Source organism: Carettochelys insculpta, chromosome 15 (assembly GCF_033958435.1).
Source record: "Carettochelys insculpta isolate YL-2023 chromosome 15, ASM3395843v1, whole genome shotgun sequence".
In the NCBI taxonomy this organism is placed as follows: domain Eukaryota; kingdom Metazoa; phylum Chordata; order Testudines; family Carettochelyidae; genus Carettochelys; species Carettochelys insculpta.
The window spans coordinates 3,591,273-3,614,374 of NC_134151.1; the positions used below are offsets into that span (position 1 = coordinate 3,591,273).

At 51.4% G+C, this 23,102-nt stretch overlaps 1 protein-coding gene across 3 annotated transcripts; it reads left to right on the forward strand.

Moving 5' to 3' along the window:
- Window positions 1-219: 219 nt before the first annotated feature.
- STING1 (stimulator of interferon response cGAMP interactor 1) lies at window positions 220-23,079 on the forward strand. 3 transcript variants are annotated; one of them, XM_075009683.1, is made up of 7 exons: window positions 220-642; window positions 9,609-9,853; window positions 10,674-10,860; window positions 15,845-15,953; window positions 16,101-16,339; window positions 20,074-20,260; window positions 21,623-23,079. In XM_075009683.1, the coding sequence occupies exons 2-7, from the start codon at window positions 9,621-9,623 to the stop codon at window positions 21,805-21,807; spliced, it is 1,140 nt and encodes a 379-aa protein (XP_074865784.1). In that variant the 5' UTR covers window positions 220-642; window positions 9,609-9,620; the 3' UTR covers window positions 21,808-23,079. The 3 variants fall into 3 exon arrangements, with proteins under 3 accessions (XP_074865784.1, XP_074865782.1, XP_074865781.1); XM_075009681.1 differs by lacking the exon at window positions 220-642 and adding an exon at window positions 8,195-9,167; XM_075009680.1 differs by lacking the exon at window positions 220-642 and having other exon boundaries at window positions 9,582-9,853.
- Window positions 23,080-23,102: the final 23 nt, after the last annotated feature.

Sequence of the window (23,102 nt, forward strand, 5' to 3'; positions counted from 1 at the left end):
ACTGCTGCTGCTGTGCTGCTGTGTCGCTACAGCAGCCTGTAGCAGGGCATCCATCCACCCATCCATGTGACACCGTTTTCCTTTAAACCCTCCTTGACGCCAGTGCGCTCTCTGCCAGCACGTATTTCTGCTAGACATTAAACTGCTGCTCTCAACAAGTTTCCGGCCCATTAGACTTCCTTTTCTCAGAGCAGGGTGGAGCAGAGCAGCAGGCTGAGATGCAGGTTCTTCTAGGAACGGCCTGTACCAGTTTATATCACAAACACCTGCAGCTTCCCGCTCACTTTCGCACAGAAATCTCTTGCTGCCCAAGCTGCGGATTGTCTCTGTGATCACAGAACAAAAAGGTTGCAGCCCGGGCTGGGGCAGGACTGCGAGGAATTCATTGCCACTGCAGGCTGCTTGTTTCAGTTTCATTCTCTGCACTGCTCTTCTCAATGAATCATCAGCCCAGGCCTGAATTGCCAGAAGCTCCCACCCTCCCTGGCACATTCCCGCAGAGCTTCCAGTTGTCTTCCCGCAGAGCGACGGGTCCCAAGTACTAGCCTGGTCTCGCTTCAGCTGCGACTGTCGGGGCTGGGGTGTGGAGCCCATCATCAGAGCAGGAGACATCCGGGCAGCTGGAAGAACCACGCTGCACAGGTGAGCACAGCATTCCCTGGGGGGGCAGAGCAGCTGCCACCCTCCATTGCCCCCCCGCCCCCTGGGGCAGGTGGCATTCTGCCTTTGGCTTGTTCCCATTCACTGGCCCTTTGGAGGCTGGAAGCAGGTGGGCCTTTAAAGGCCAACAGTTCGGTGATCCCACGGGCAATGTCTCCGCCTGGGGTGGGTCCACGTTGCCGGTGGGGAGGAGGCTGGGAGGCATCTCGTGGAGGTAGGCTGCCTTTTCCTTCACGCGCTTCCCAGAATGTCGACAAGTGAGCCAAGGGGAGCTGCATTGGCCCTTCTGACAGAGAATCATATCCCACGTTGCCCCCTGGGCACCGGGAAACCTGAGGCATTTAGGTTGCGTCTATGCTACAGAGTTTTGTCGACAGAAGGGGCAGACAGATTCTCAGCAGAACTCTGCATTTGCCTGTCGACAGAAGGGGCTTCCGATTGCCGGGCAGCCCTCTTTGCAAAGCTGCCATTCTGCTTTCTGGCACAAGAGGGCTGTGCAATCTGGCAGTTCTCTGTTGACAGAGAAGTCGTGTGTAGATGCGATCTGTTGACAGAGGTTATGTTGAGATTTCCCTGTCAACAGTACCTTCTGTCGACAGATGTTTCTAGTGTGGACATAGTCTTACAGTCTGACCATCTCCCACTAGCCTTGCCCTGCAGGGGACGCTGCTTTCCTCCCGCCCCCCATTCCCTCCTCCATGCTGTCCCCCAAAGTCACATCCTTCTCCTAATGGAGCCCCCCACACATTCCCCACGGCCCTGGCCATTGTCAGGCTAACCTGAGTGGCACTCTGGTGGCAGGCATGAGTCCCATAGCTCAAATCCCAAACAGGCTGCATAGTAACAGAGAGAAAGCCGGGCTAGTCTATATACTATCAAAACAAACAAGCAGTCCAGTAGCACTTTAAAGACTAGCAAAATAATTTACTAGGTGATGAGCTTTCGTGGGACAGACCCACTTCTTCAGACCATAGCCAGACCAGAACAGACTCAATATTTAAGGCACAGAGAACCAAAAACAGTAATCAGCCTTGAAAGCTCATCACCTAATAAATTTTGTTAGTCTTTAAAGTGCTACTGGACTGCTTTTTTGTTTTAAACAGGCTACAGTTACACTCCAGCGCTCTGTCGACAGAAGTCACTGTCGGAAGAGATTTCCCAACAGAACATCTGTTGACAGAGGGCGGCCACACTCAAAAATCAATGGGAAGAATGCTCCCTGGCCACTTGACAAAACACGCACCCAGAAGCACAGCAGACAGGGCTGCCCGTTGTTCTGGGTGCCCTGTCTGTAGAGAGAAAGAGCCCCCCAGAGCATCCATGCAGCTTTTTATTGACCGAGTCAGTCAACAGCAGCCGTATGCCTCATGGTACAGAGGCAGAACGCTGCCGGCAAAACTCTCTCATGTAACCATATAGCCACAGTGTTTAGTACTGTGTCAAATACACCAGTAAAAATTCTTTAAAATCTTTTATTAAAAATACAGAAGAGCAAAAAGTTAAAGCAAAGGGTTAATACACACATAGCAGCTAATGGCTTAGCAAATTGGTAACTGGTTTTTAAAGTCAACTTAAAACTAAAGCTTGTTTTACAATGTTTTCTTGTTATGTTTGCTTGAAATAAGTAGGCAAAGCAATCTAGTAATACTTTTGATTTTAAAAAAGCTTAACAATCATCTTAAGGCAATCTTTCACTAAAGTAATATCTTAAATGACCTTTCTTTGTTAACAAAAGGCAAACTTAATTAAAAGCTGCTACTGCATTAACTATACATTAAATCTCAAACCTCTAAAAGCTATTGCAATACCATTCTTTTTTATAACTGTGTAACCCTTCTGCCTGAAGGAGTTGGCAGCAACCAGGGCTGGGTTCAACATCTGGGGGTTCCTTTTCATCCATCTTATGCAGAACCAGCTTAAGTCCCCACCCAGTAGCTTGGGAAATTCACACACCCCTGGGCGCCTTGGAGAGGCAATGCTTCCTCACTCGCAAGCACAGAGTCTGAGTGTGGGAAAGAACCTTTTAATGAAAGAGGCAGAAAAGTCACATGGCATAAGGTTTGGAAAATCCCACACCCAGAGTTCATAACCAATCTCAAGTAACTGTCCCAGCTCAAATGGATTGAGCAGTGTCCTTGGCCTCTCAGGCTCACCAGTCCAATACTGTAACCAGCCAATCCACACACCCAACTTTCTCCACAGCTCCACTTCAAATGCTCCACTTACAACTCGGTCCAGTCCGTGCAGGCCCTGACGCCTCCCACTGATTCATTCCCTCACTGAACCTGAGACAATGCCACCTTTGTGCTGGTCTGGCATTCTGCTTGCTCCCTCCTAGCTACCCCACCGGACGCCCACTAGTCGCACCATCTGCTACTGCTCCTACCTGCCATCCACGCTGTCTGTCCATCCACTCTTCCTCCCACTGTCCATTGGTTGCACTATCTGCTGTGAGTTTGGCCTGATGCAAAACCCTGTGATTTCAGCTCTTAGTAGCCTTACCTGTCACTCTAGTATTTCAGTTCTCAGTATCTACCCAAATAGGGTTTTATAAAAGATATAAACACTTGTACCCCACTTTATAGCTTGTAACTGTATGGCTAAGGCTTAGGCACAGCCAAAACACTCAATTAACCACTTCAACTCCACCTCTTCCTTTCTGCTTTCCAATGCTTCAAGCCAGGGGAGCCTTGTGTAACCCATCTCTTATGCAGTTATGAAGACTGCCCTGTCCCCCACAACAACTGGGAGCATTGGTGAGATTTCACAATTCTTATTCGGAGTGTTAGCATAAATTGTGATTTTTTTCTTACAACAATGTGTTTACAATAGACAAAATACCATTGCTTCCTTGCTACCCATCAGGCTTTGTTTGCAAGGTATCACATATGCACACCTTTGCATTCTCATGCAAATGATCTCTGGGAGAAACATTCCTCCCAGCCTTCAGCAGCATTGAGTTCCCGCTGCCACATTCCTTACAATTGTTTTAGTTTTGCAATATTTTTTCTTATTATTTTGTTTCTTAAAGTCCTATTTTTTGCAGTTTTTCCCGCTTTCTTTTTATGTCAATTTCTGCAGCTCTGTGCATGCTAAATAGCATTTCACAAGTGCTGAAATTCAATTTTCATGTTAAGTAGCCACAATAGTCAAGTTAGTCTCTCATATGCCTGTAATAAAAACCTGTAAGTAAAATTTGTCGCTCTGAATGTCTTCACAATCTGACAGCCAAATAGCTCATAAATACAAAAAATAATTCCCCAAAAACAGCCTGTTACCGTTACCTGTTTAAAAAGCAGTAAATGGGTAAAAATGCCATCAGAACTTAAGTTCTTTTCTCCCAATAAGCAAAGTACATAAAGATTTAGACAATGTTGAATAGTAATAGAGAGGTAGCCGTGTTAATCTGTACTCCAACAAAATAAAGCAGCAGAGAAGTAGCATTTTAAAGACTAACGAAAATGATTTATTCGGTGATGAGCTTTTGTGGGAGGGACAATGTATTGGAAATGAAATTGAGCTGAAGAAATGGGTCTCTCCCACCAAAGCTCACCACCGAATAAATCATTTCTGGTAGTCTTTAAAGTGCTACATTTCTGCTGCTTTGCTTACACAATGTGTAACTTTAAATGTATAAGCAGAAAAATGTTTCTGTCTTTAGTAACAGAGGGAGCCGTGTTAGTCTATATACTATCAAAACAAAAAAGCAGTCCAGTAGCACTTTAAAGACGAACAAAATAATTTATTAAGTGAGCTTTTGTGGGACAGACCCACTTCTTCAGACCATTGCCAGACCAGAACAGACTCAATGTTTAAGGCACAGAGAACCAAAAATAGTAATCAAGATTGACAAATCAGAAAAATTATCGAGGTGAGCAAATTAGAGAGTAGAGGGGCAGAAGGAGGCGGGGGGGCGGGGGAAGTCAAGAATCAGATAAAGCAAAGTATGTAAAAGAGCCCCTATAATGAGGTAGAAAACTGCCATCCTGGTTCAAACCATGTGTTAATGTGTCAAATTTGAATATAAAAGAGTTCAGCCGCCTCTTTCCAAACGGCTGTGAAAGTTCCTTTTCAGTAAAACACAGACTTTTAGGTCATTAACAGAAGGGCCCACCCCATTAAAGTGCTGGCTGACAGACATAAAAACACTCCTCATTCACAAACCTGTTTTATGCCCATTAACTCTTTGTTTAAGAGAGTTTGAAGTCTGTCCAATATACAAAGCATCTGGGCATTGTTGGCACATGATGGCATATATGATATTAGTTGAGGACCATGAGAATGTGCCTGTGATTCGGTGAATAACCTGGTTAGGTCCAGTGATGGTATCGCCAGAATAGATATGTGGACAAAGTTGGCAACAGGGCTAGTTGCAAGGAAAAGGCCCAGGACTGGTGTTCCTGTGGTATAGACTGTGGCTGTTGGTGAGAATGCTCATAAGGTCGGGAGGTTGTCTGTAGGAGAGAACAGGCCTGTCACGTAAGGCCTTCTGGAGTGTGGCATCCTGATTAAGGATAGGTGGCATTGTAGAGGCTTTTTTACATATTTTGCTTTATCTAATTCTTGACTCCCCCCCGCCTCTCTGATTTGCTCACCTCGATAATAATGTTTCTGATTTGTCAACCTTGATTACTATTTTTGATTCTCTGTCCCTTAAATATTGCGTCTGTTCCGGTCTGGCTATGGTCTGAAGAAGTGGGTCTGTCCCACGAAAGTTCATCACCCAATAAATTATTTTGTTAGTTTTTAAAGTGCTACTGGACTGCTTTTTGTTTCTGTCTTTACTTATTCTTCCTATGCGGAGCAAAAAGAGAGAAAATGCAAACGACTTTTGTTTTTCTCCCTCTTACAAAGAGAGCAGCAGCAGGTGAGGCTTTGCTCTAGATACATATCAAAGTTGTTGAAGCGTAAGCAGAGTCTGAATGCACTCTCCTGGGGGAAGACGCTTCAGAAACAGAGCACGATTGCGGAGGCATGCAGCGTGCTTTGCCAAAACGATGCTGCTTGTCTGGTGCTGGGTCACAGATCACATCAATTTCGAGAGCAGGATCATTAAGTGTTATCCCCATTGTATGAGTAAAGCAGCAGCAGAGGCAGCAACACAAAGCCAGCTGGAGAGGAGCTCTGCTGCCCCAGCCATCGCTTGATGCCCCTTCCCCTTTCTGGGTGAGAGGCAAACTTCCCGGAACACACACACCTCTGAACGCAGGATCATTGCTAACTCAGCAGAGCCAACTGTAAGTAGGGTGGAGCAGAGTACCATGGTAAAGGGACATTCGTTTGCGCGATGTTCCCACCGCTATGTGGGAAATGGAGGCCAAGGGCAGTGCCCAGCCGGTTGTGAGGTTAGGGCTGCCTGCTTTGGACTGTGCTGGTGGTGGTTTCTCGAATGCACACCTGGTTTCCCTGCCTCGGGGTTTGTTCTCTTTGGTGTTAGTGCCAGTGAGAAGAGCACAACTGGCTCTAGAGATGCTCCGGAGTGGTGGTCATTTCTCCCAAGTTCTTAGAGGGGGGGGCTCCAGGCCAGTTCTGGTTTGGGGTGTTAAGAGAACCCCCCCAAATCCTGAACCCAGTTCCCGCTGCTGCCAACTTCACTCCGGCAGGAGAGTTACGTAAGTTTTTAGCTTTAAATCATAGAATCCCAGGGCTGGAAGGGACCTCAGGAGGTCATCTAGTCCAGCCCCCTGCTTCAAGCAGGATCAACCCCCCCTAAGTCATCCCAGCCAGAACCCTGTCAAGCTGGAACTTAAAAACCTCCAGGGATGGAGAATCCACCACCTCTCTAGGCAACACATTCCGGTGCTTCAACCACCCTCCTGGGGAAGTAGTTTTTCCTAATATCCAACCTACTTCTTTCCTTCTGTAACTTCAGACCATTGCTCCTTGTTCTGCTGTCTGACACCACTGAGAACAGTTTCTCAGTGAACAGCTTTAGGAACCTCCAAAAATTTAACTGTATTTTTATAATGTTGCGTCAACTACAATTTGTAAATCCCCGTTTTGAAATAAAAAGTTTGCAAACCTTAAGATAGAACCAAACTGTTTTTCTCTGGCCTTAAACTAAAATAAGGTTTTGGTTTATAATTGGGGGTTTACAAACCCAAATGAAAGTCCAAGCCTAGAGGGAGCTGATCGGTTACATTTTCTAATCTCCTAGACTGTGAGTTCACCTGTAAAACATAGATGTGAATTATAAACCAGAACCATAGCCTGGAAGAATACATGTAACTGGCAAAGTGGCACAAGGAAAACACAAAAACAAAAGCAGTCCAAAGGAAAAGGAGACCGAGAAAACTCCAGGGCTCTGTGCAGACTGGGTTTGGTACACAAGAAAAGCATGAAAACAGCAAGCAGAAGAGCAAACCAGGGCTGTTTAGTGGACCACATAACGAAGGGAGGCTGAGGTGCCTGGCCGGGTAGCCAAGGGACTACTGCTGAGCCACCACTTTTTACCAGCTGTAAGAGTGGAGAAGGGCAAGTGGGGGCAGGGCCTAGCGGGGGTGGGGGGCATGGGAGTCGGGCCTCTGGGCTGGGATGAGGAGAAAGACATGGGGATGAGGCCTGGAGGGAGTGGGTAGTGATGGGGGTAGGAGCTTGAGGGTTGACAGGGACAGGGTTATATTAATGCCTTTGGCCCATATAATCCAACCAAATTAGCACAACAGGTTTGGTCCCCCCCAAGATGGGGCCTAAAGGGTTAATACACCACCAGTAGCTAATATCTCAGCAAATAAGCAATTGGCTTTAAAGTGGATTTTAAAACAAAAGTGTTAAAAATCATGAAATGAGTGATGCTAATAAGCCAAGCAAAACCGTTCACACTTCTCCTTAAGGAAAGCGAGCAATTGTCTTAAAGTTATACATCCTTTACCTTTTTCTTAACCAATGCTTTGTTTTGTTTTTTTCTCTGTCCAATCCCCGCCCCCACCTTTATGGGTTGTTGCTTTTTATAGACAGCAAAAACTGTAAAGGTTTCATGTAAAAGCATATTTTGGAAATCAAAAGTGGGGAAAAAATAGTGTTTTAAATTCTTACTCTTTACTAAAATAACAGCATAAATGACCTCCATTTCACTAACAAAATGCCAACTTAATTAAAAGCCGCCATTGCGTTAATTAGCCCTACACATCAATCAAACAAAGTTGTTGCAACACCAAACTTTCCTTGCAATTTTTGTTTATAGAAACCCCACAACTCTGGAGACTGGAACCTGCATTTTTGATATTTGCTCTTCTTTCCTCTCCCCTTGGTGTATCTGTCATATTTTGTCTTCTGGGAAACAGGACTTGACTTTAACAAGGGCAGGAACAATTACAGCACCAGCCCCTCTCAACTCGCTTCTTTTCTTTCTTCTAAAATCTCTCTCCAGCAAAAGACAACAGTTGCTAAACCGAGTTTTACTTACTCTTGTATATTTGAAATGCTCTGACTGTTTTTCCATTTCTGTTCTTTTACTAACAGATGATCAGGATGGGGAACGGTGTTCGCCATGATTCTATGCAAGCTAGAATCACACGTCTCTGTATACCAAAGCTTGCTTCCCACTTTTGAGTGTTAGACCAGGACGAGGTGATATTTCGCCAAGTGCTTTGGCATTTGGTCTTTTCAGAGACTCCTGGCTCAGAGGGCAGCAAATGAGGCGGCTGCTGCTGCCCATGGGATCCTGAGCAGGTTCACGTAGGTTGGAAGGGGAGACAAGATTCAAGGTGCTGGTTTGGCCCCTTCCCTGCTGCTGGCCCAGGAACAGTATTGGTCAAAGGCTGTCAAAACAAAAAGCAGTCAAGTAGCACTTTAAAGACTAGCAAAATAGTTTATTAGGTGAGCTTTCGTGGGACAGACCCACTTCTTCAGACCATAGCCAGACCAGAACAGACTCAATATTTGTGGCAGCAGTTTGCTGCCTGTTGCTATCGGAGGTTGACCATAGGGGTACTCATTTATTTGTTCCTTGGTGAATCTGTCCCTGGGTTGGTGCAGAGCCAGCTTACCATCTTCAGGCCCCCTCTCCTCCCACCCTTGGTTGCTCAGGTGGGGCAATGGGTGTCCCTCAGTCCTGGGACTGTGAGAATGGTCCCTTGAGACCACGGGCAGCCAGCACAGTTTAGAGAAGTCCTAAGGCTGCTCTAAGTTTTGCCATAGGGCTAGACCAACCTTGGCAGCCAAGGATCAAGAAGCTGCAAAGATGGTTTAGAGGCATCTGGGTACCACCTCCCTGACCTCCGTCACCAAATGACGCCAAGGACCCCCAGGCTAGCCTTCAGGATCTGGCTCAGTCTCATGAGATGGCCAGCAGGTCATGGATTGTCCGAAGTCATAACAAGCTCCCTGCAGTCTGATCCTTGAAGAGCTCCTGGTGCAGGAGAGACTCCTCTGGGGGCCCTGCGGTTCGATTTTCAGAGGTTGCTTCTGGCCTTTAAAGGGCCGATTCTGAGCCCTGGTGGGGAAGCTGACTGACGGACCACCCCACCGAATCGGTGCCAAACTCCAGCCCTTTGAGGGAAGCCTAGGTGAGAGAACCTTGCGGGGAGCAGGCTGGGTAGGATGCGAGTGGGATCTAGAGTACCTGCCCATCCAGGCTAGGCTGGTGACCTCTGCCTGCACCTACTCCCCCTCCAGATCTGGGGCTACTGGATCTGCTCTGTGCAGCCTGATTGCCCACGCTGCTCTGGCTTCACCAGCCTGCTTAAACGCCCCAGGCCCCTGGAAAGAGCCATTGCAGAGCAGTGCCTAAACCACCCCAGAAGTGGCTGCACGTCTGTGCTCAATGCATACATCACGTAGGCGTATGCAGTGGTTTTGGATTCTTCCCGACGTGCTAACGATGCATGATCTGATCGTGCATCTCTCTTTGCCTTACCCCGGCTGCTTCTTAACAGCGCCTGGGACCGTTCTCTGGGCTGCTGTTTCTATCAGCATTCACAATGTCTGGGTGTGTCTGTTTGCTGCAGGTGTCACATGCAATGGAAAGCCCCACTGTCCAAACCCACGCCCTCATCCCCAGGCCTCGGGAGAAAAGGGCTCTCTACACGGCCTACATCGCCATTGCTGGCTTCGTGTTTGCCCTGTACCTCCTGGAGCAGTCTTGGCATCACGCCGTGGAGAACCTCACCTTCCATTTCATGGCCCTAGAGATTGGCGCGCTGCTCAGAGGGCTTTGCAGCTTCGCAGAAGAGATCTGGCACGTGCAATCCAGGTGACTGAGTGTCCAGCCCCCTGCTCAGGAGAGCCAAGCTCAGGGTGACGCTTGCAAAGGGCTCAGAAAATAAGGGAAGAGACCCAATCCCTGTGCTGAAGGCAGTTGCACGATTCCGACAGTTGCGTGGGCTTTGCAGTCTGGTCCGTGGGGTGATTTCCCATCTGCCCCACTCTCCTGTCCACTGACATCCCTCAGGCTTCTCCGCTCGGCCCCGGACTCCTCTCTCTCCCCTCCTCCTCGCTCTCCGCCCTCGTCCTGCTACCACTGGGAGCGGATCTGCCCATCACCCGTAATGGCCAGGCAGGAAGATGCAGGCCTATTAAGTCACAGCTTCAGGCTGTCTCGTGCCCCCGTCCCACACCCCGCTGGAGACTATGTATGGGGACGTTCTCCAAGCAGGATCTCCCACACTGTCCTCTGTCGGGTCAGGGTTTGCTTCCACCCATGTGCAGGTTCACTTCCAAACCCACCCGCTCTCAGGTGTCCCGGGGTGCCGTGTCATTCCAGTGGGGCCGGGCCACCTGAGCCTGCCCGGGCGGAAGTAACCCGCCCCCACTTTGGCTGCCATGGCAGGGGGCTGCGCAGGAACGGCGCTCGGCACTGGGGCTGGATGGCCTTTGCAGCGCCGTGGTCTTACTTCCCCATTGTGGGCCCAGCTTTGCCTGCCGGCCATGAGGCCATCCCTGTCCGGGGGGGCGGTGTCCTTGCAGTGAGGGTCTCTCCTTCTCAGTCAGGGGAGGGCTGGGCCTGGAGCCCCCTCAGCACGCAGATCTGCAGGGCCCAGACTGAGCCCTCTCCTCGTCTTCCTTTCCCTAAGACACCGCAGCAGCTGGTGGAGGGCGGTGAAAGCCTGCCTGAGCCCCAGTCTGCGCCACCACATGCTTCTGCTTCTGGTCAGTGGCTGTGCCTGCCTGGCCCTGTTCCGTGAGACTCAGCTTCAGTTCTTGCTCAGTCTGACCCTCCTCTGCCTCTGCCAGCTCCTCAGCTTCGCCTTTGGGCTTCAGGTAAGGGCAGGACACCCCCATCCCCCACAGCCTGGCCACGCCCCTCTCTGCTCCCCAGAGGTTTCCAGCGATCCCAGCGGGGATAGGCCAGGCCTGCGTAACTCGGGCTGTGCCGGGTGCTGCTGAGTCCTCTAGCTGCACCCTTTGCACTTCTGCTCCTGGGGGAGCTCTGTGCACCAAGCCTCTAAAAATTCTCTGCCCTGTGTTTTCTGCACAGCTCTGCCCCCTGCCTTTGCAAAGCCCCTCACCCTATAACCACGCCAGTTTGGGTTATTTTGGTCATTTATTAGAATACGCTGGTCAGCAAGTGTGTCTGTCCCAACGCAAAGGACAAGACTAAGGCGGGAACTTGACAGGCAGGTCCCTTGCTAGGGGTAGGAATGCAGAACTCTGCGCAGCGAGTCCTTTCGGTAGAACGGGGGCCCGTCTTCCTGATGTCCCCACGGAGCAGCGCAAGTGCTCGGGGAATCAGGAGCAACGGGGGAGGCGAGAGGGAGGCCATTGCTGGGAAGAAGCCTGGGTGTGAATGGAGAGGCTGGTTGGGTGGGGGTGGAAAAAACACAGTGATTGTTAGGGAGCTTCCCCCCCGAAGATGCCAGCTGACCCCAGCCTCAGGCACGTCTGTTCCATGGGGCCCCTCACCCTTATGTGTCCTTGCACCCATGTCCACGTGTCCCCCTTCCGACTCGCACACCCACGCTCCCTTCCCCAGGCAGCCCTGCATGCCATCTTCACGTGCCTCTGGCCCCCACCCCGCCATCTGCCCTCCTGTGGCCCAACAGTCTTCCCCTGTCCTCATCTGGCTGTGCACCTCCCTCTCTTCCATGGCCCAGCACTTCCACTCATTCAGCCCCTGCCCCACTAGCCCTTCTGCGCCTCCGCACTGTCTGTCTCCCCGCTTCCCATCTTGGCTGGCTCTACACGAGCCCCCTCCTTTCAGAAGGGGCATGTTAATGAGGGAGTTCCAAAGATGCTAATGAGGTGCTGTCATGAATATGCAGCACCTCATTAGCATAATGGCAGCCGGGGTGATTCGGAAGTGCCGCTTTCAAATCGCGCGCCGCCGGTGTGGCCGGGAGCCCTTCAAAAGGAGCCCCCAGTTTTCAAAAGCCCCTTCTTCCCAAAACAAATAGGAAGAAGGGGCTTTTGAAGTCGTGGGGGTCAATTCAAAAGGCCCCCCCAGCTACATGGGTATTCATGACAGCGCCCCATTAGCATCTTTCAAACTCCTTCGTTAACACGCCGCTTCCAAAAGGAGGGGGCTTGTTTAGACACAGCCCTTCCGACCTGGCCCAGCAGGCATGGTGAAGAAAGCAGGTTCTGTTTCATTCCTAACTGGCCAGGAACATCTGCTTAGTTCCAGGCAAAAGGTAGATCTGCTGCAACTTTCCAGAGGAGACTTTTGGTGCGAATGATTAAAAATATGCACAGCCTATTAATTATGCAGGTGGGCCGGGGCACAGAGTTCCCCCAAAAGTAAGTTGTGGAGTGCGGGTTCTTTGGTTCACATCATGGACTTGTGCTTCAGGGTCCCAAAGTCCCCACCCATGGTGACCATCCCAAAACATCTCATTGCAGCTGGACAAGGGATTGCACTGACTGAACCTAATCAGTTTCTCAATGAATTTTATGAGGTCCCTGGGACCTCCTGGAGTGACAGCTGGGAAGCACAACACATCTCAGTCTAGCTTCATTCATTAGCTTAGACGGAGAATTAGGGAGCAATGGGATGAAGCCGAGCAAAGGATAACTGAGAAGGAAGGCAGCTCAGATGGCAGCGGCAGGGGGGCGGTGCTGGTATCTAGAGTGGGTTGTGCATATTTTCCAGGCTGTAAAAAGCACCCGCCCTCGTAAGACACTTTTTCAGGATGAGATCTCTGTGGAAGATATTCCTTGGTCAACTTGTGCAAGCACTCAGGATTACAGCAGGGAACAATCCTGCATCACATACAGGAAGGAGAGCTGAGCTGTTAGGTCAGGCCCAATCTGTAGGGAGGCTGGGCTGTGGGGCTGTCCTTAGCCTCTGTTTGCTGGAAGCTGGGAATGAGTGGCAGGATGGATCACTTGATTCCCTGTTCTGTTCATTCCTTCTGGAGCATCTGGCATTGGCCATTGTCAGAAGACTGGATACTGAGCTAGCTTGACCTTTGGTCCAGCCCATTATGGCCGTTCTGATGTTCTTAAGATGTAATCTGTGACCAGGGAGATTCAGGTTAGATATTCAGAAAAGCTTTCTGACTCCAAGGGTAGCAAAGCTCCAGGGGAAGTCAGAGAGCCCCCATCACTGGAGGCTTTTAAGAGTAGGTCAGACAAAAATGTGTCAGGCTGGTCCAGGTTTCTGCATTCCTGCCTCAGGGCCGGGTGCTGGATTTGATGACCTCTCCAGGATGCTCACCCTGCCTGTCTGCATATGCTGCCCTTCTTGCAACTGAGCCATTTCAGAAGCTACAGTGCAGCAGAATTCCTTTCATTAACCCATCTCATTAATATTTGATCTCATTGTCCTGAAACCGCCATCCATCTCGGCAGGGAAGCTCGCTAACGAGGCCAGCCAACTAGCTTTAAATGAACGCTCCCACCCCAGGGTTCCCGTACTGTCCCCGACACCCGCAAAACTCCCACTGCCAGGGGAAGGCTGGTGTTTTTAAACCTGTCACTCAACCTGGTGCTTCGCAGGGGGGTGTCTTAGCTGCTGTCTCCAAAGGGTTAATTCATGGCAGTGCTGCAGGCTTACAAAGCTGCCCTTTGTTCTCAGAAACACCAGTCTACAACGAGGGTATTTCTAATGGCTTCATTGGGGGTTACTCTGAATGGACAAGTCAGATTCAAGGATTAGAAAACGTGCCTTGTTGTCGTAGATTCCAGAAAACTCGACTTCTTTAGCTGAGCAAGGAGCAGTTAGGTGGTGAGTTGATTACACCCTGCAAGTATCTATCCAGGGAACAAATGTTTAATAATGGGTTCTGAGAGCTAGCAGAGAAAGTTATAGGAAGATTGGTGGCTCACGCCAGACAAACGCAGACTAGAAGTAAGCCATACCTGTATCACGGTGAGAATAATTAACCACTGGAACAAGTTACCAAGGCTTGTGCTGGGTTCTCCATCACCGCGGCAGAAATTTTGAACTGAGAGGACTTTTGAGTGAAAGGAGGATCTAGGATGCCCAAGAGATTTGAATGTCTAATCGATTTGGTAGAGTTGTGGGATTCTCACCCGTCTGTGTGTCACGCTACAGCCTAGAATGTCTGAGTCTGCGCGAAGTGGACGACACCATGGCAAGCGTGGCTGAGAGCTTTTTGTTCAGAGTCTCCCCACGGTCAGTCACAGCTGGGATTCGCAGGCTGTCACCGTCCCAGTTGTAAGGCCTCAGCCAGTTTAACTTCCCAGATTTCATCTCTGCAACAGCAAGGCCACGCACCTCTGCTGGGTCAGGAGCTCTCGCCCAGCGGCTCCCAAGCTTTTCAGCATCACGCCCCACCTTTTGATGTTCGAGAAACCTTCATGCCCCCTCACCTCTTCTTTACCATCATCCAACCCCCCTTTTAACAAAAAATTCAATTCATAACTTAAACACACAAACTCAATATAAAAACGTTATTTAAACTCCAAACCAATCACAAATAGTATTTCACGGCCGTTTGTGGGTGCCTGGTGCAGCCCCAGCTGGCCAGCTGCCTGAGCCCTGTGCCAGCGGCCAGAGCTGCCAAAGCCAGCTGCGTGCCTGAAACCTGCGCTGCCAGAGCCTCAGCCAGCCACCTGAGCCCCATGCTGCCAGGGCCAGCTGCCCTCCCACCAGCCCGAGCTGCCCGAGCCCATTGCTGCTGGGGCCAGCCAGCCTGCAGGCCAGCCACCTGAGCCACCCACCCAAAACCAATACTGCCAGGGCCAGCTGCCCACCCACCAGCCTGAGCCGCCCAAGCCCCACACTGCTGGGACCAGCTGCCCACCTGCCAGCTGCCCAAGCCCCACGTTGCGGGGGCCAGCTGCCAGCCCAAGCTCTGCGATGCCAGAGCCAGCCACCCAAGCCCCGCGAGTCCCACAAGCTGGCCGGATGCTCAACCCCTCCCGTCCCACAAAGCTAGACACCACCAGCCCCCAGCTCCTACCTCATCCCCAACACCTGAGCCAGGCGCCCCCAGCCCCCCATCTAACTCCTCCTACTCCCCTCCGCCCAACCCACACTCTCTAACTTTTGCAGGAGGCAGCTAGCTCCATGTGGGTCTTCACCAGCTGCCTGCTTTTGTTGCAGCTGTGCTGGGTCACCCACATAAAATGGCAGGGGCTGAGAGCCAGAAGCAAAGGCCGGCTCTTTCTTCAGGTGGGGGAAATTATGGGGGCGGGGGCTGGGTTACCTCACATCCCCCCTGGAATTTCTTCATGCCCCTCAGTGGGCATGCCCCCCAGTTTGGGAAACCATGTTCTCAGCCATTGTGAGTGAGATCAGAGGTAATTCAGCCAATCACCACTCTTATTCTACAGGTAATTTGCATGCAACAGCTTCATTGGTTGTAGACCCAGAACTGTGCAGATAAGGGAGAACCAGCCGTTGGTCCACATTAAAATTGGCATCTCCTTAGATGGCTTTGAGCAGCTCAAGCAGGGCGCTTGCAGCCTGGATTTCGATCTCTGCTCCCAACTGTGCCCTGCAGCCTTAGCCTTCCTAGTGGTGTATAACAGACATGGATGTTAGACGTGTGTGTGATCAGAATCGGGCCCACTCTGTTTCCTCCTTTGTTAAGGGAAGATGATGATGATGATTATCCTTGTGCGGCTGCTGCGGCAGTTGGCCAGGTTTGGGTTTGGACAGCTCTCCACAGGTCCTCCAGGCCTGCAGCATGTGGCTCGTGCAGGGGAAAGCAGAGCTCCTTGGCTCTGCGATGTCTTCCAAGAAGCAGCAAGAGACACGGTCACCGGGGGTGTGGGAGAACATCCCACTGAGCTCCCAGGGCGGTTCAATGCTGCCATCTCTTTCTTCAATCCACAGGGTCCCTCTGCAGTGGAAATGTCTGAAATCTGTGAGAAGAACAACCGCAATGTGGCACACGGACTCGCCTGGTCCTACTACGTCGGGTATTTAAAGTTAGTTCTGCCATGTAAGTAGCTGTTTCCCTGTTTATCTGGGATTACAAAGCTCTGGGTAACAAAACTCCTCCTTGGCATATGCTAAGCAGCCAAAAAGCAAGTCCAGAAGCTGCTGGCTTCCATTCATTTGTCTCTGCTCCGTGTTCTGTTCCTGTAAGGCCTTAAAGACTTGATCCATGACTTCAACAGAGCCAATAACAATGTGCTGAATTGCAAGGAGACCTGGAAACTGCACATCCTGCTCCCGCTGAGCTGTGAGATCTACGATGACTTGAAGAAGGCCGACAGCCACATCCAGCACTATGGGGACCTCCAGAAGCTGGAGCTGGACCGGGCTGGCACTAAACGGAGAAGCTACAAACAGAGCGTCTATGTGATTTCGGGTGAAGACAGAAAGGTACGTTTATCATCACACGTCTCTAGTGAGGAGCCCCAGGAAGGATGGATGTGAGCAGGGGTGAGCCTGAGTGTGAGGTTTCCCAGCCCTGCACCCCATCTGCAATCAGACATGACTCTCATTCAGCTGGGAGAACAGCAGGTTTTATTGGTCGTCAGGGCCACAGACTTGTGAGTACAAAAAACAGAGGCTGTCAGTACAATCCATCTTAGAGAGAGGGACCGAGCAGGGGTCCCCAAGCCAGGCCCTGGCCCTGTTTCCTCCCTCTCCAGCCAGATGGCCCTGCCCCACTCAACAGCCCCCTTCCAATTCAACCCAGCCAGGCCCCTTCTTCGTCCTGTCTCCCAGGGAAGAAAGGTGTCACCTGGTTGCGTAGCTTACAAGAGCAGGGAGGGTCTGACCTATGCATGAGACGTCAGCACATTGAAACACTCCTCAGCACTATGCACTGCTGTTGTGCCCAGGGAAACTGAGGCACCCACCTCTGGTTACTTCAGGACTAGGAGTTCAGAGAGCCCCAGAAGGGTGATAAAAGCACATTTTAGTTGGCTGTCTGGCAAGTGCTGTTGGATCCAGTAATCCTTGGTGAGGTCGGTGCTGGTGAGGTAGCAGGCTACCTCCAGCTTGTTCAGGCATAGACGTGGGGCCAGCATGGGACACTGCAGTGGCATTGAGCTTGAGATAGTCCACACAAAACCAAATCAACCCTGCACTTGGGCTGGAAGAATCCCAAGCATTGTTACAGGCTGGAGTCCAACTGGCTCAGTAGTAGTTCTGCAGAAAAGGACCTGGGAGTTGTAGTGGACGAGAAGCTGGACATGAGTCAACAGTGTGCCGTTGTAGCCAAGAAGGCTCATGGCGTATTAGGTGGCATCAAGAGGAGCGTTGCTAGTAGATCCAGAGAAGTGATTGTTCCTCTTTATTCAGCTTTGGTGAGGCCGCATCTGGAGTACTGTGTCCAGTTCTGGGACTCCATTTATAGGAAGGATGTGGATACACTGGAGAGGGTCCAGCGGAGGGCGATCAAAATAATTAGGGGGATGGAGCATGTGACCTATGAAGAAAGGTTGTGGGACTTGGGTCTGTTTAGTCTGCAGAAGAGAAGACTGAGGGGGGACTTGATAACAGCCTTCAACTTACTGAAGGGAGGTTGCAAAGAGGCTGGAGAGAGGCTGTTCACAGTGGTCACGGATGGCAGAACAGGGAACAATGGTCTCAGGTTGCGGTTGGGAAGGTCCAGGTTGAACATTAGGAAAAACTTTTTCACTAGGAGGGTGGGGAAGCATTGGAATGTTCTACCCAGGGAGGCAGTGGAGTCTCCATCCCTGGAGATGTTTAAGTCTCGCCTCAACAAAGCCCTGGCTGGGCTGATCTGATGGGTTTGGTCCTGCCTTGGGCAGGGGGCTGGACTTGATGGCTTCTTAGGTCTCTCCCAGCTCTATTGTTCTGATTCTACAACCCAAGGAAACCAGCACCACGGGAGAGGCCCAGGGGCTGGAAGATTGGGAAATTCACATATAGGATTTGACTTGGGCCTGTCTCCAGCCATGAGACGTGGATCATGTAAAGGTGGCCACGTTCCCAGACTGCAGAGCCTCCAAAGGGCTGGTTCAGGACAGCATCCAGCAGCTGGGATGAATAGAAGCACATGTCTCTGCACAGCCCGGGGATTCCCTCAAGGCTTCTCCTTGAAGCTGTAAACCTCTGCAGGAAAATCCCAGCTTACTTAGCTGATGTCACCCTCTGCAGCATAAATCCAGCTATGCCCAGGAGCAGCACTGACCATGGCCTTGGACATATACCCCTGCAGCAGCAGAGGGCCTCCCTGCTCCAGCTCCGCCCCAGCCCCGCCTCCAGTTCACACTCGGTCCCTGTTCCGATCTGTCTCTGGCACTGTCAGGCCATGGCAGACGCTGAAGTGCCTGGTCCCCCTGCCCTGCGCGGGCAGCAGAGTGCTGGCTGCAGTCTTTTATTTCAAGTGAATTTTGTAACGTGGTATTACACCATCATGGGTTCAGCTCGGGCAGCTGTCGTTTCAATGATAACAGAGTGAACTCTGCTTCTCCCTTTAGAGTCAATCTCTAGAAATACGTAAAGACCAAGTATCACAGAGGGAGCGTGTTCGTCTGTATTTTCAAAAACAACAAGAAGTCCTGTGGCACCTCATAAACTGACAGATATTTTGGAGCATCAGCTTTCGGGGGCAAAGACCGATTTCCTCAGATGCATCTGATGAAGAAGGTCTTTATGCTCCAAAGTGTTAGTCTGTAAGGTGCCACAGGGCTTGTTACAGCAACGAAGGGTCCTGTGGCACCTTATAGACCAACAGAAAAGTTTTGAGCATGAGCTTTCGTGAGCACAGACTCACTTCATCAGATCTGTGAGTCTGGATCAGGACCCTTCGTTGCTGTTACAGATCAGATTAACACGGCTACCCCTCCGATACAGGGCTTGTTGTTGTTTTTAGAAAGACACACAGACACTCACAAGCACACGGTCTCATCTCATTCATAACTTTTATTAAAGTTACAGTTATGATTTCCCAGCCCTGTAGGAATTGTCTACAGCTCTGTGCACAAATTGCAGGTAATTAGTTCTGCTCACATACTTAACGATAGCATCAGGGTCTGTTGGGTCTCTCGTGGCTTGAGCTTCAGGGGAGAGGGTCGGCTCCTGTAGGGGTCTCCCAGAGAGAGCTCCGGTTTCCTTTTATGATGTGATTCTCTCTGTACCAACATTCTGCGCTTGGCCATCAATGAGTCAACCTGCTTTTCCTTTATTGATCTGTCTCCCCCGGAAACATAAGGGACCCCGATTTTCTTCAGGCTGTGTCAGTTCCGATTAGCACTGACACACAACCGGTGTCCCCTGGGTAAGATGCACATCAGGGACAGATGCACCTGGAAGATATCTTTATGGTCTAATAGTGACCTTTTGGGTAATTTTATACAAGATTACCCCTTGGTGCCTCTTTTCCCATCATTTCAGGGCATTGGATTATTCCTTGGACCCTTAAGTCATCACCTTTTGTCCCAAGGCCAAAAACAGCTAAGCTAAAGGTCTGACTGGCTGAATCCGACAGGTTCTTGTGTTGCAGCTTGTCTAACTTGTGTCTAACACCAGGTTCCTCTAAATGCTGATCAGTCTTATACTTTTATAGTCTGACAAATTAACTCTAACACACAGCCAGCAACGCGCCCTCCAATTTTTTCCATCCATGTGCGGAATAATTTTGTGACTTGCACTGAGGCATGTGTGGGCGTGCACCACCAATGTGCTGCTCACTGGAGGGGGGCTCCACTAATCAGCTGGGCAGCACATGAATCACCCGTGTGGCTGCCCAAGCATTCGGTGTACAGGGCACCCTGTGCACAGCAAAGGGGTGTACTACAGCAGTGATTAATCATGATCACACAATAAATGGACCATAAACTAAAAAAGTTGCCTACAGGATCTTCCCCGCTCCCAAGAGCAAGCTGGGGAAGCAGCTGTGAGGGGGCTCTGGGCTGCCCAGCAGCAGCAGGGACAAGGCTTAGTGGGGAGGGAGTGTGGGCAAGCTTGAATGGGTGAATTCACATCAGCCCCCCCAAAAGCTGGGCCCCTGCCGAGGAGGGATTCTGCCAGCAGTGCTGGGATTCCCGGGGGCCAGCGGCACGAGGCGGGAGGGGCTGCTTAGCCGTGGCCTCGGCCCTGCGGGGCTCATGCCTGTGCTTCTCCCTCTCCCCTCCCGCTAGCGGACTTTCTGCGTCGTGGAATACGCCACCCCGCTGCAGTCCCTCTACGCCATGTCCCAGGACGAAAGCGCTGCCTTCAGCCGGGAGGACCGCCTGGAGCAAGCCCAGCTCTTCTGCAGGACCTTGGAGGAGATCTTACAGGGCTCCAAGGAGTGTGCCGGCTGCTACCGGCTCATTGTGTATGAGGGTGAGACGTGGGGGGACCTCCAAGGGGAGGAGACATCCTGGGGTCCTCTCCCGGCCTGATCCTGGGCACCAGCGCTCCCGGCAGCCTCTGGCGCACTCCCGGCACTGCAGTTAGTATCAGGGCTGGGCCGTCAGATCCGGGCTGCTCTCTCGCGCTCTGGGTGGCCAGGCCGCTGGTGCTCAGCAGAACGCTGGCTGGAAAGGGGGCTCCGGTAACACAGCCCACCAGGCCCCACTTGTGGCAGCACAGCGGGGCTAAGGCAGGCCCCCGCGCAGCTCCTGGGAAGGGGCCGGCGGGTCCCTACGGCTCCTCGGCATCCGGGGGGCAGGGACGCTCTGCGTTCGCTGCTTCCCCGAGCGCTAACTCTGCTGCTCCTTATGGGCAAGGAATCGCAACCAATGGGAGCTGCGGAGGCGGGGACGGGGGTGCAGGCAGCGCACAGAACCTTCTGGGTTCCCTGCCTAGGAGCCGCAGGGACCTGCCTCCTGTTTCCTGGGACCTGCTTTAGGTCAGCGTTGCCCAGATTCTGCACCCCAACCCTTTGTCCCCAGCCCAGAGCCCCCCCCACCCCAAATGCCTCATCCCCCAGGCCCACTCCAGAGCTCGTACCACCCCTGCACGACAACCCGCTGGCCGAGCCCCAAGCTCCCTCCTGCAACTGAACTTTCTGCCACAGCCGGCACCCCCCACCGACCCTCTGAGCCCAGCACTGCCCCACAGCCTGCACCCCCTACACTGAACCTCTGAGCCCAGCACTGCCCCACAGCCTGCCCCCCAGCTGGATCCCTCATGCCCCACCACAGCCCAAAATCCTTCCCCTCTCCTGAGTCCCATCCCACGTCACAAACCCCTCATCCTGACCCAACTGCAGCGTCTGCAGCCGCAGCCACAGTCCTCAGGCCCACACCCCATCCTGTGGTCCCTGCAAGCTAAGCGCTTCAGTGGCCCCCCAGGGGAGATTTAGTTAGCCGAGCTCTGATTAGCAGCACACCCGCAGCCAGCAACATGTGTTTCTCTGGGTGGTGCACATCCACACATGCCCTGGTGCACACAACAATATTTATTCTGCATTGGGATGGGGAAAATTAGCTGGAGCCCTGGCCCTTTGGTCAGAACCTGTTTTCTTTCCCTTCCCCCTCCAGTTGCTGGGCTGGACGGAGCACCTTGCAGCTCTGCAGCTCACCAGCAAATGCAAACCCCCGCCCCGCAGCTGGCAGCCGTAAGGAGCGAGCTGTGGTCTTTGGAGCACCCCGCCTGCGCCACCCACCTCTTCTGACCCCCCGGAGCAGGCTCTGGAGTGCTGTGGCCTCGGTTCGCCTCAGCTTCCAGCCCCCTGACGCCGACAGGGTTTATGTTTTGCAGAGTCGGGCGACAGCGCCAGCCATTTCCTGTCGAAGGAGATCCTGAGGCACATCCAGCAGCAGCACCTGGAGGAGTACGCCGTGTGTGAGGGGAGTCACCCGCTCACCACTTGCCTCTCCACGGAGCCCACCATCATGATCAGTGAGTCGGAGCTGACCGGGCCTCTACGGAGCGATGGCTTCTGAACCGTGCGGCACGACGCGGCTCCTCCCTGCTCTAGCATGCAAGGAGAGCACAGTGCAGGGCTCCAGCTTCCTTCCTTCCTCCCCTGGGCTATTCTCGCTCCTCGAGCACGTCCTGGAAGTTGCATTCTCTCCACTCCTGAACCTAATCATGCTCCAGCTCCCCTGTTGGGAAACTACTGATTGTAAGCTCCATTGGTCACATTCTTCCTAATGTCCAACCTGAACTTCCCTTGCTGCAGTTTAAAGCCGTTGCTTCTTATCGTCTCCTCGTAGGCCAAGGTGAACAATTTTTCTCCCTCTTTAGGTACTTGAAAAACCACTACCCTGTTTCTTCTCAGTCTTCTCTTGTCTAAACGACACAAGCCCTGTTCTTTCAGTCTTCCCTCATAGCTCATGTTCTCTCAACCTTTAATCATTCTTGTTGCTCTTCTCCGGACCTTCTCCAATTTCTCCACATCCCTTGTGAAAAGCGGTGCCCAGAAGTGGGCCCAATACTCCAACTGAGACCTACAGTGCGGAGTAGAACAGAAGAATGCCTTCTCGTGTCTTGCTCACAACACTCCTGTTATCATCGATCTAGCATCAACTTTTTGTTTGGTTTTGTTTACATCAACAGAATACTTGCTTGGTTAGTGGATTTGGGGGGGTTCTTTCACGCCTACGTACTGTTGTGTGTATGCCTTGCAAGCAGTTGGATGTTGGTACGTGCCCTGGTTGTACTGTGTTTTGAGAGTCTCTTCTGATGTCTGCCACTCACACATCAATCTGTGTTCCTTCCACGTCCCACCGACTGAGTCTCAGCATGGAGCATATTCTACCACCTTTCACAGCCACGTGCTTGTCTAGTGTACCTAGTGAAATTGCTGCTCATCTGCTGCTTCATTATTTACCTGTTCAACACATGTAGCTTCCTTCCAAGGGCAGGATTTAGCTGAGGAATTAGTTTGATCTCAACAGGGTCACCTGGTGGTCATAATGAGCAGTCTTCAGCTTGTCAGTCACAGCAGTCTTTGACATATCTCTTCCCTTTTGTCTGTCACTTTTCCACCTCCGCTGGCTGCAACAGTGCTCATCTACGGTACATCTTCATCCTGACACCATGTATTTCACCAGGTTGCTGGTAAGGCAGAGTTTTCCAACAGAGGAGTTTTCCCGGACCCAGGACAGAAAGGCCATCAAGTGTATTGAGCTTAACTTGCATGTTTCATTTTATTTTGTTTAGTAACCTACCTTGTTCTGTCTGTTATCTCTTATAACCACTTAAATTCAACCTTTATACTTAATAAAAATACATC

Excerpts from the sequence above, each read along its gene's own strand:
- STING1 (XM_075009680.1), top strand. The coding sequence starts at position 9,582 with ATGTCTGGGTGTGTCTGTTTGCTGCAGGTGTCACATGCAATGGAAAGC. Across the intron at positions 9,854-10,673 it reads ATCTGGCACGTGCAATCCAG|ACACCGCAGCAGCTGGTGGA; the intron begins GTGACTGAGTGT and ends CCTTTCCCTAAG. Across the intron at positions 20,261-21,622 it reads CCGGCTCATTGTGTATGAGG|AGTCGGGCGACAGCGCCAGC; the intron begins GTGAGACGTGGG and ends TATGTTTTGCAG.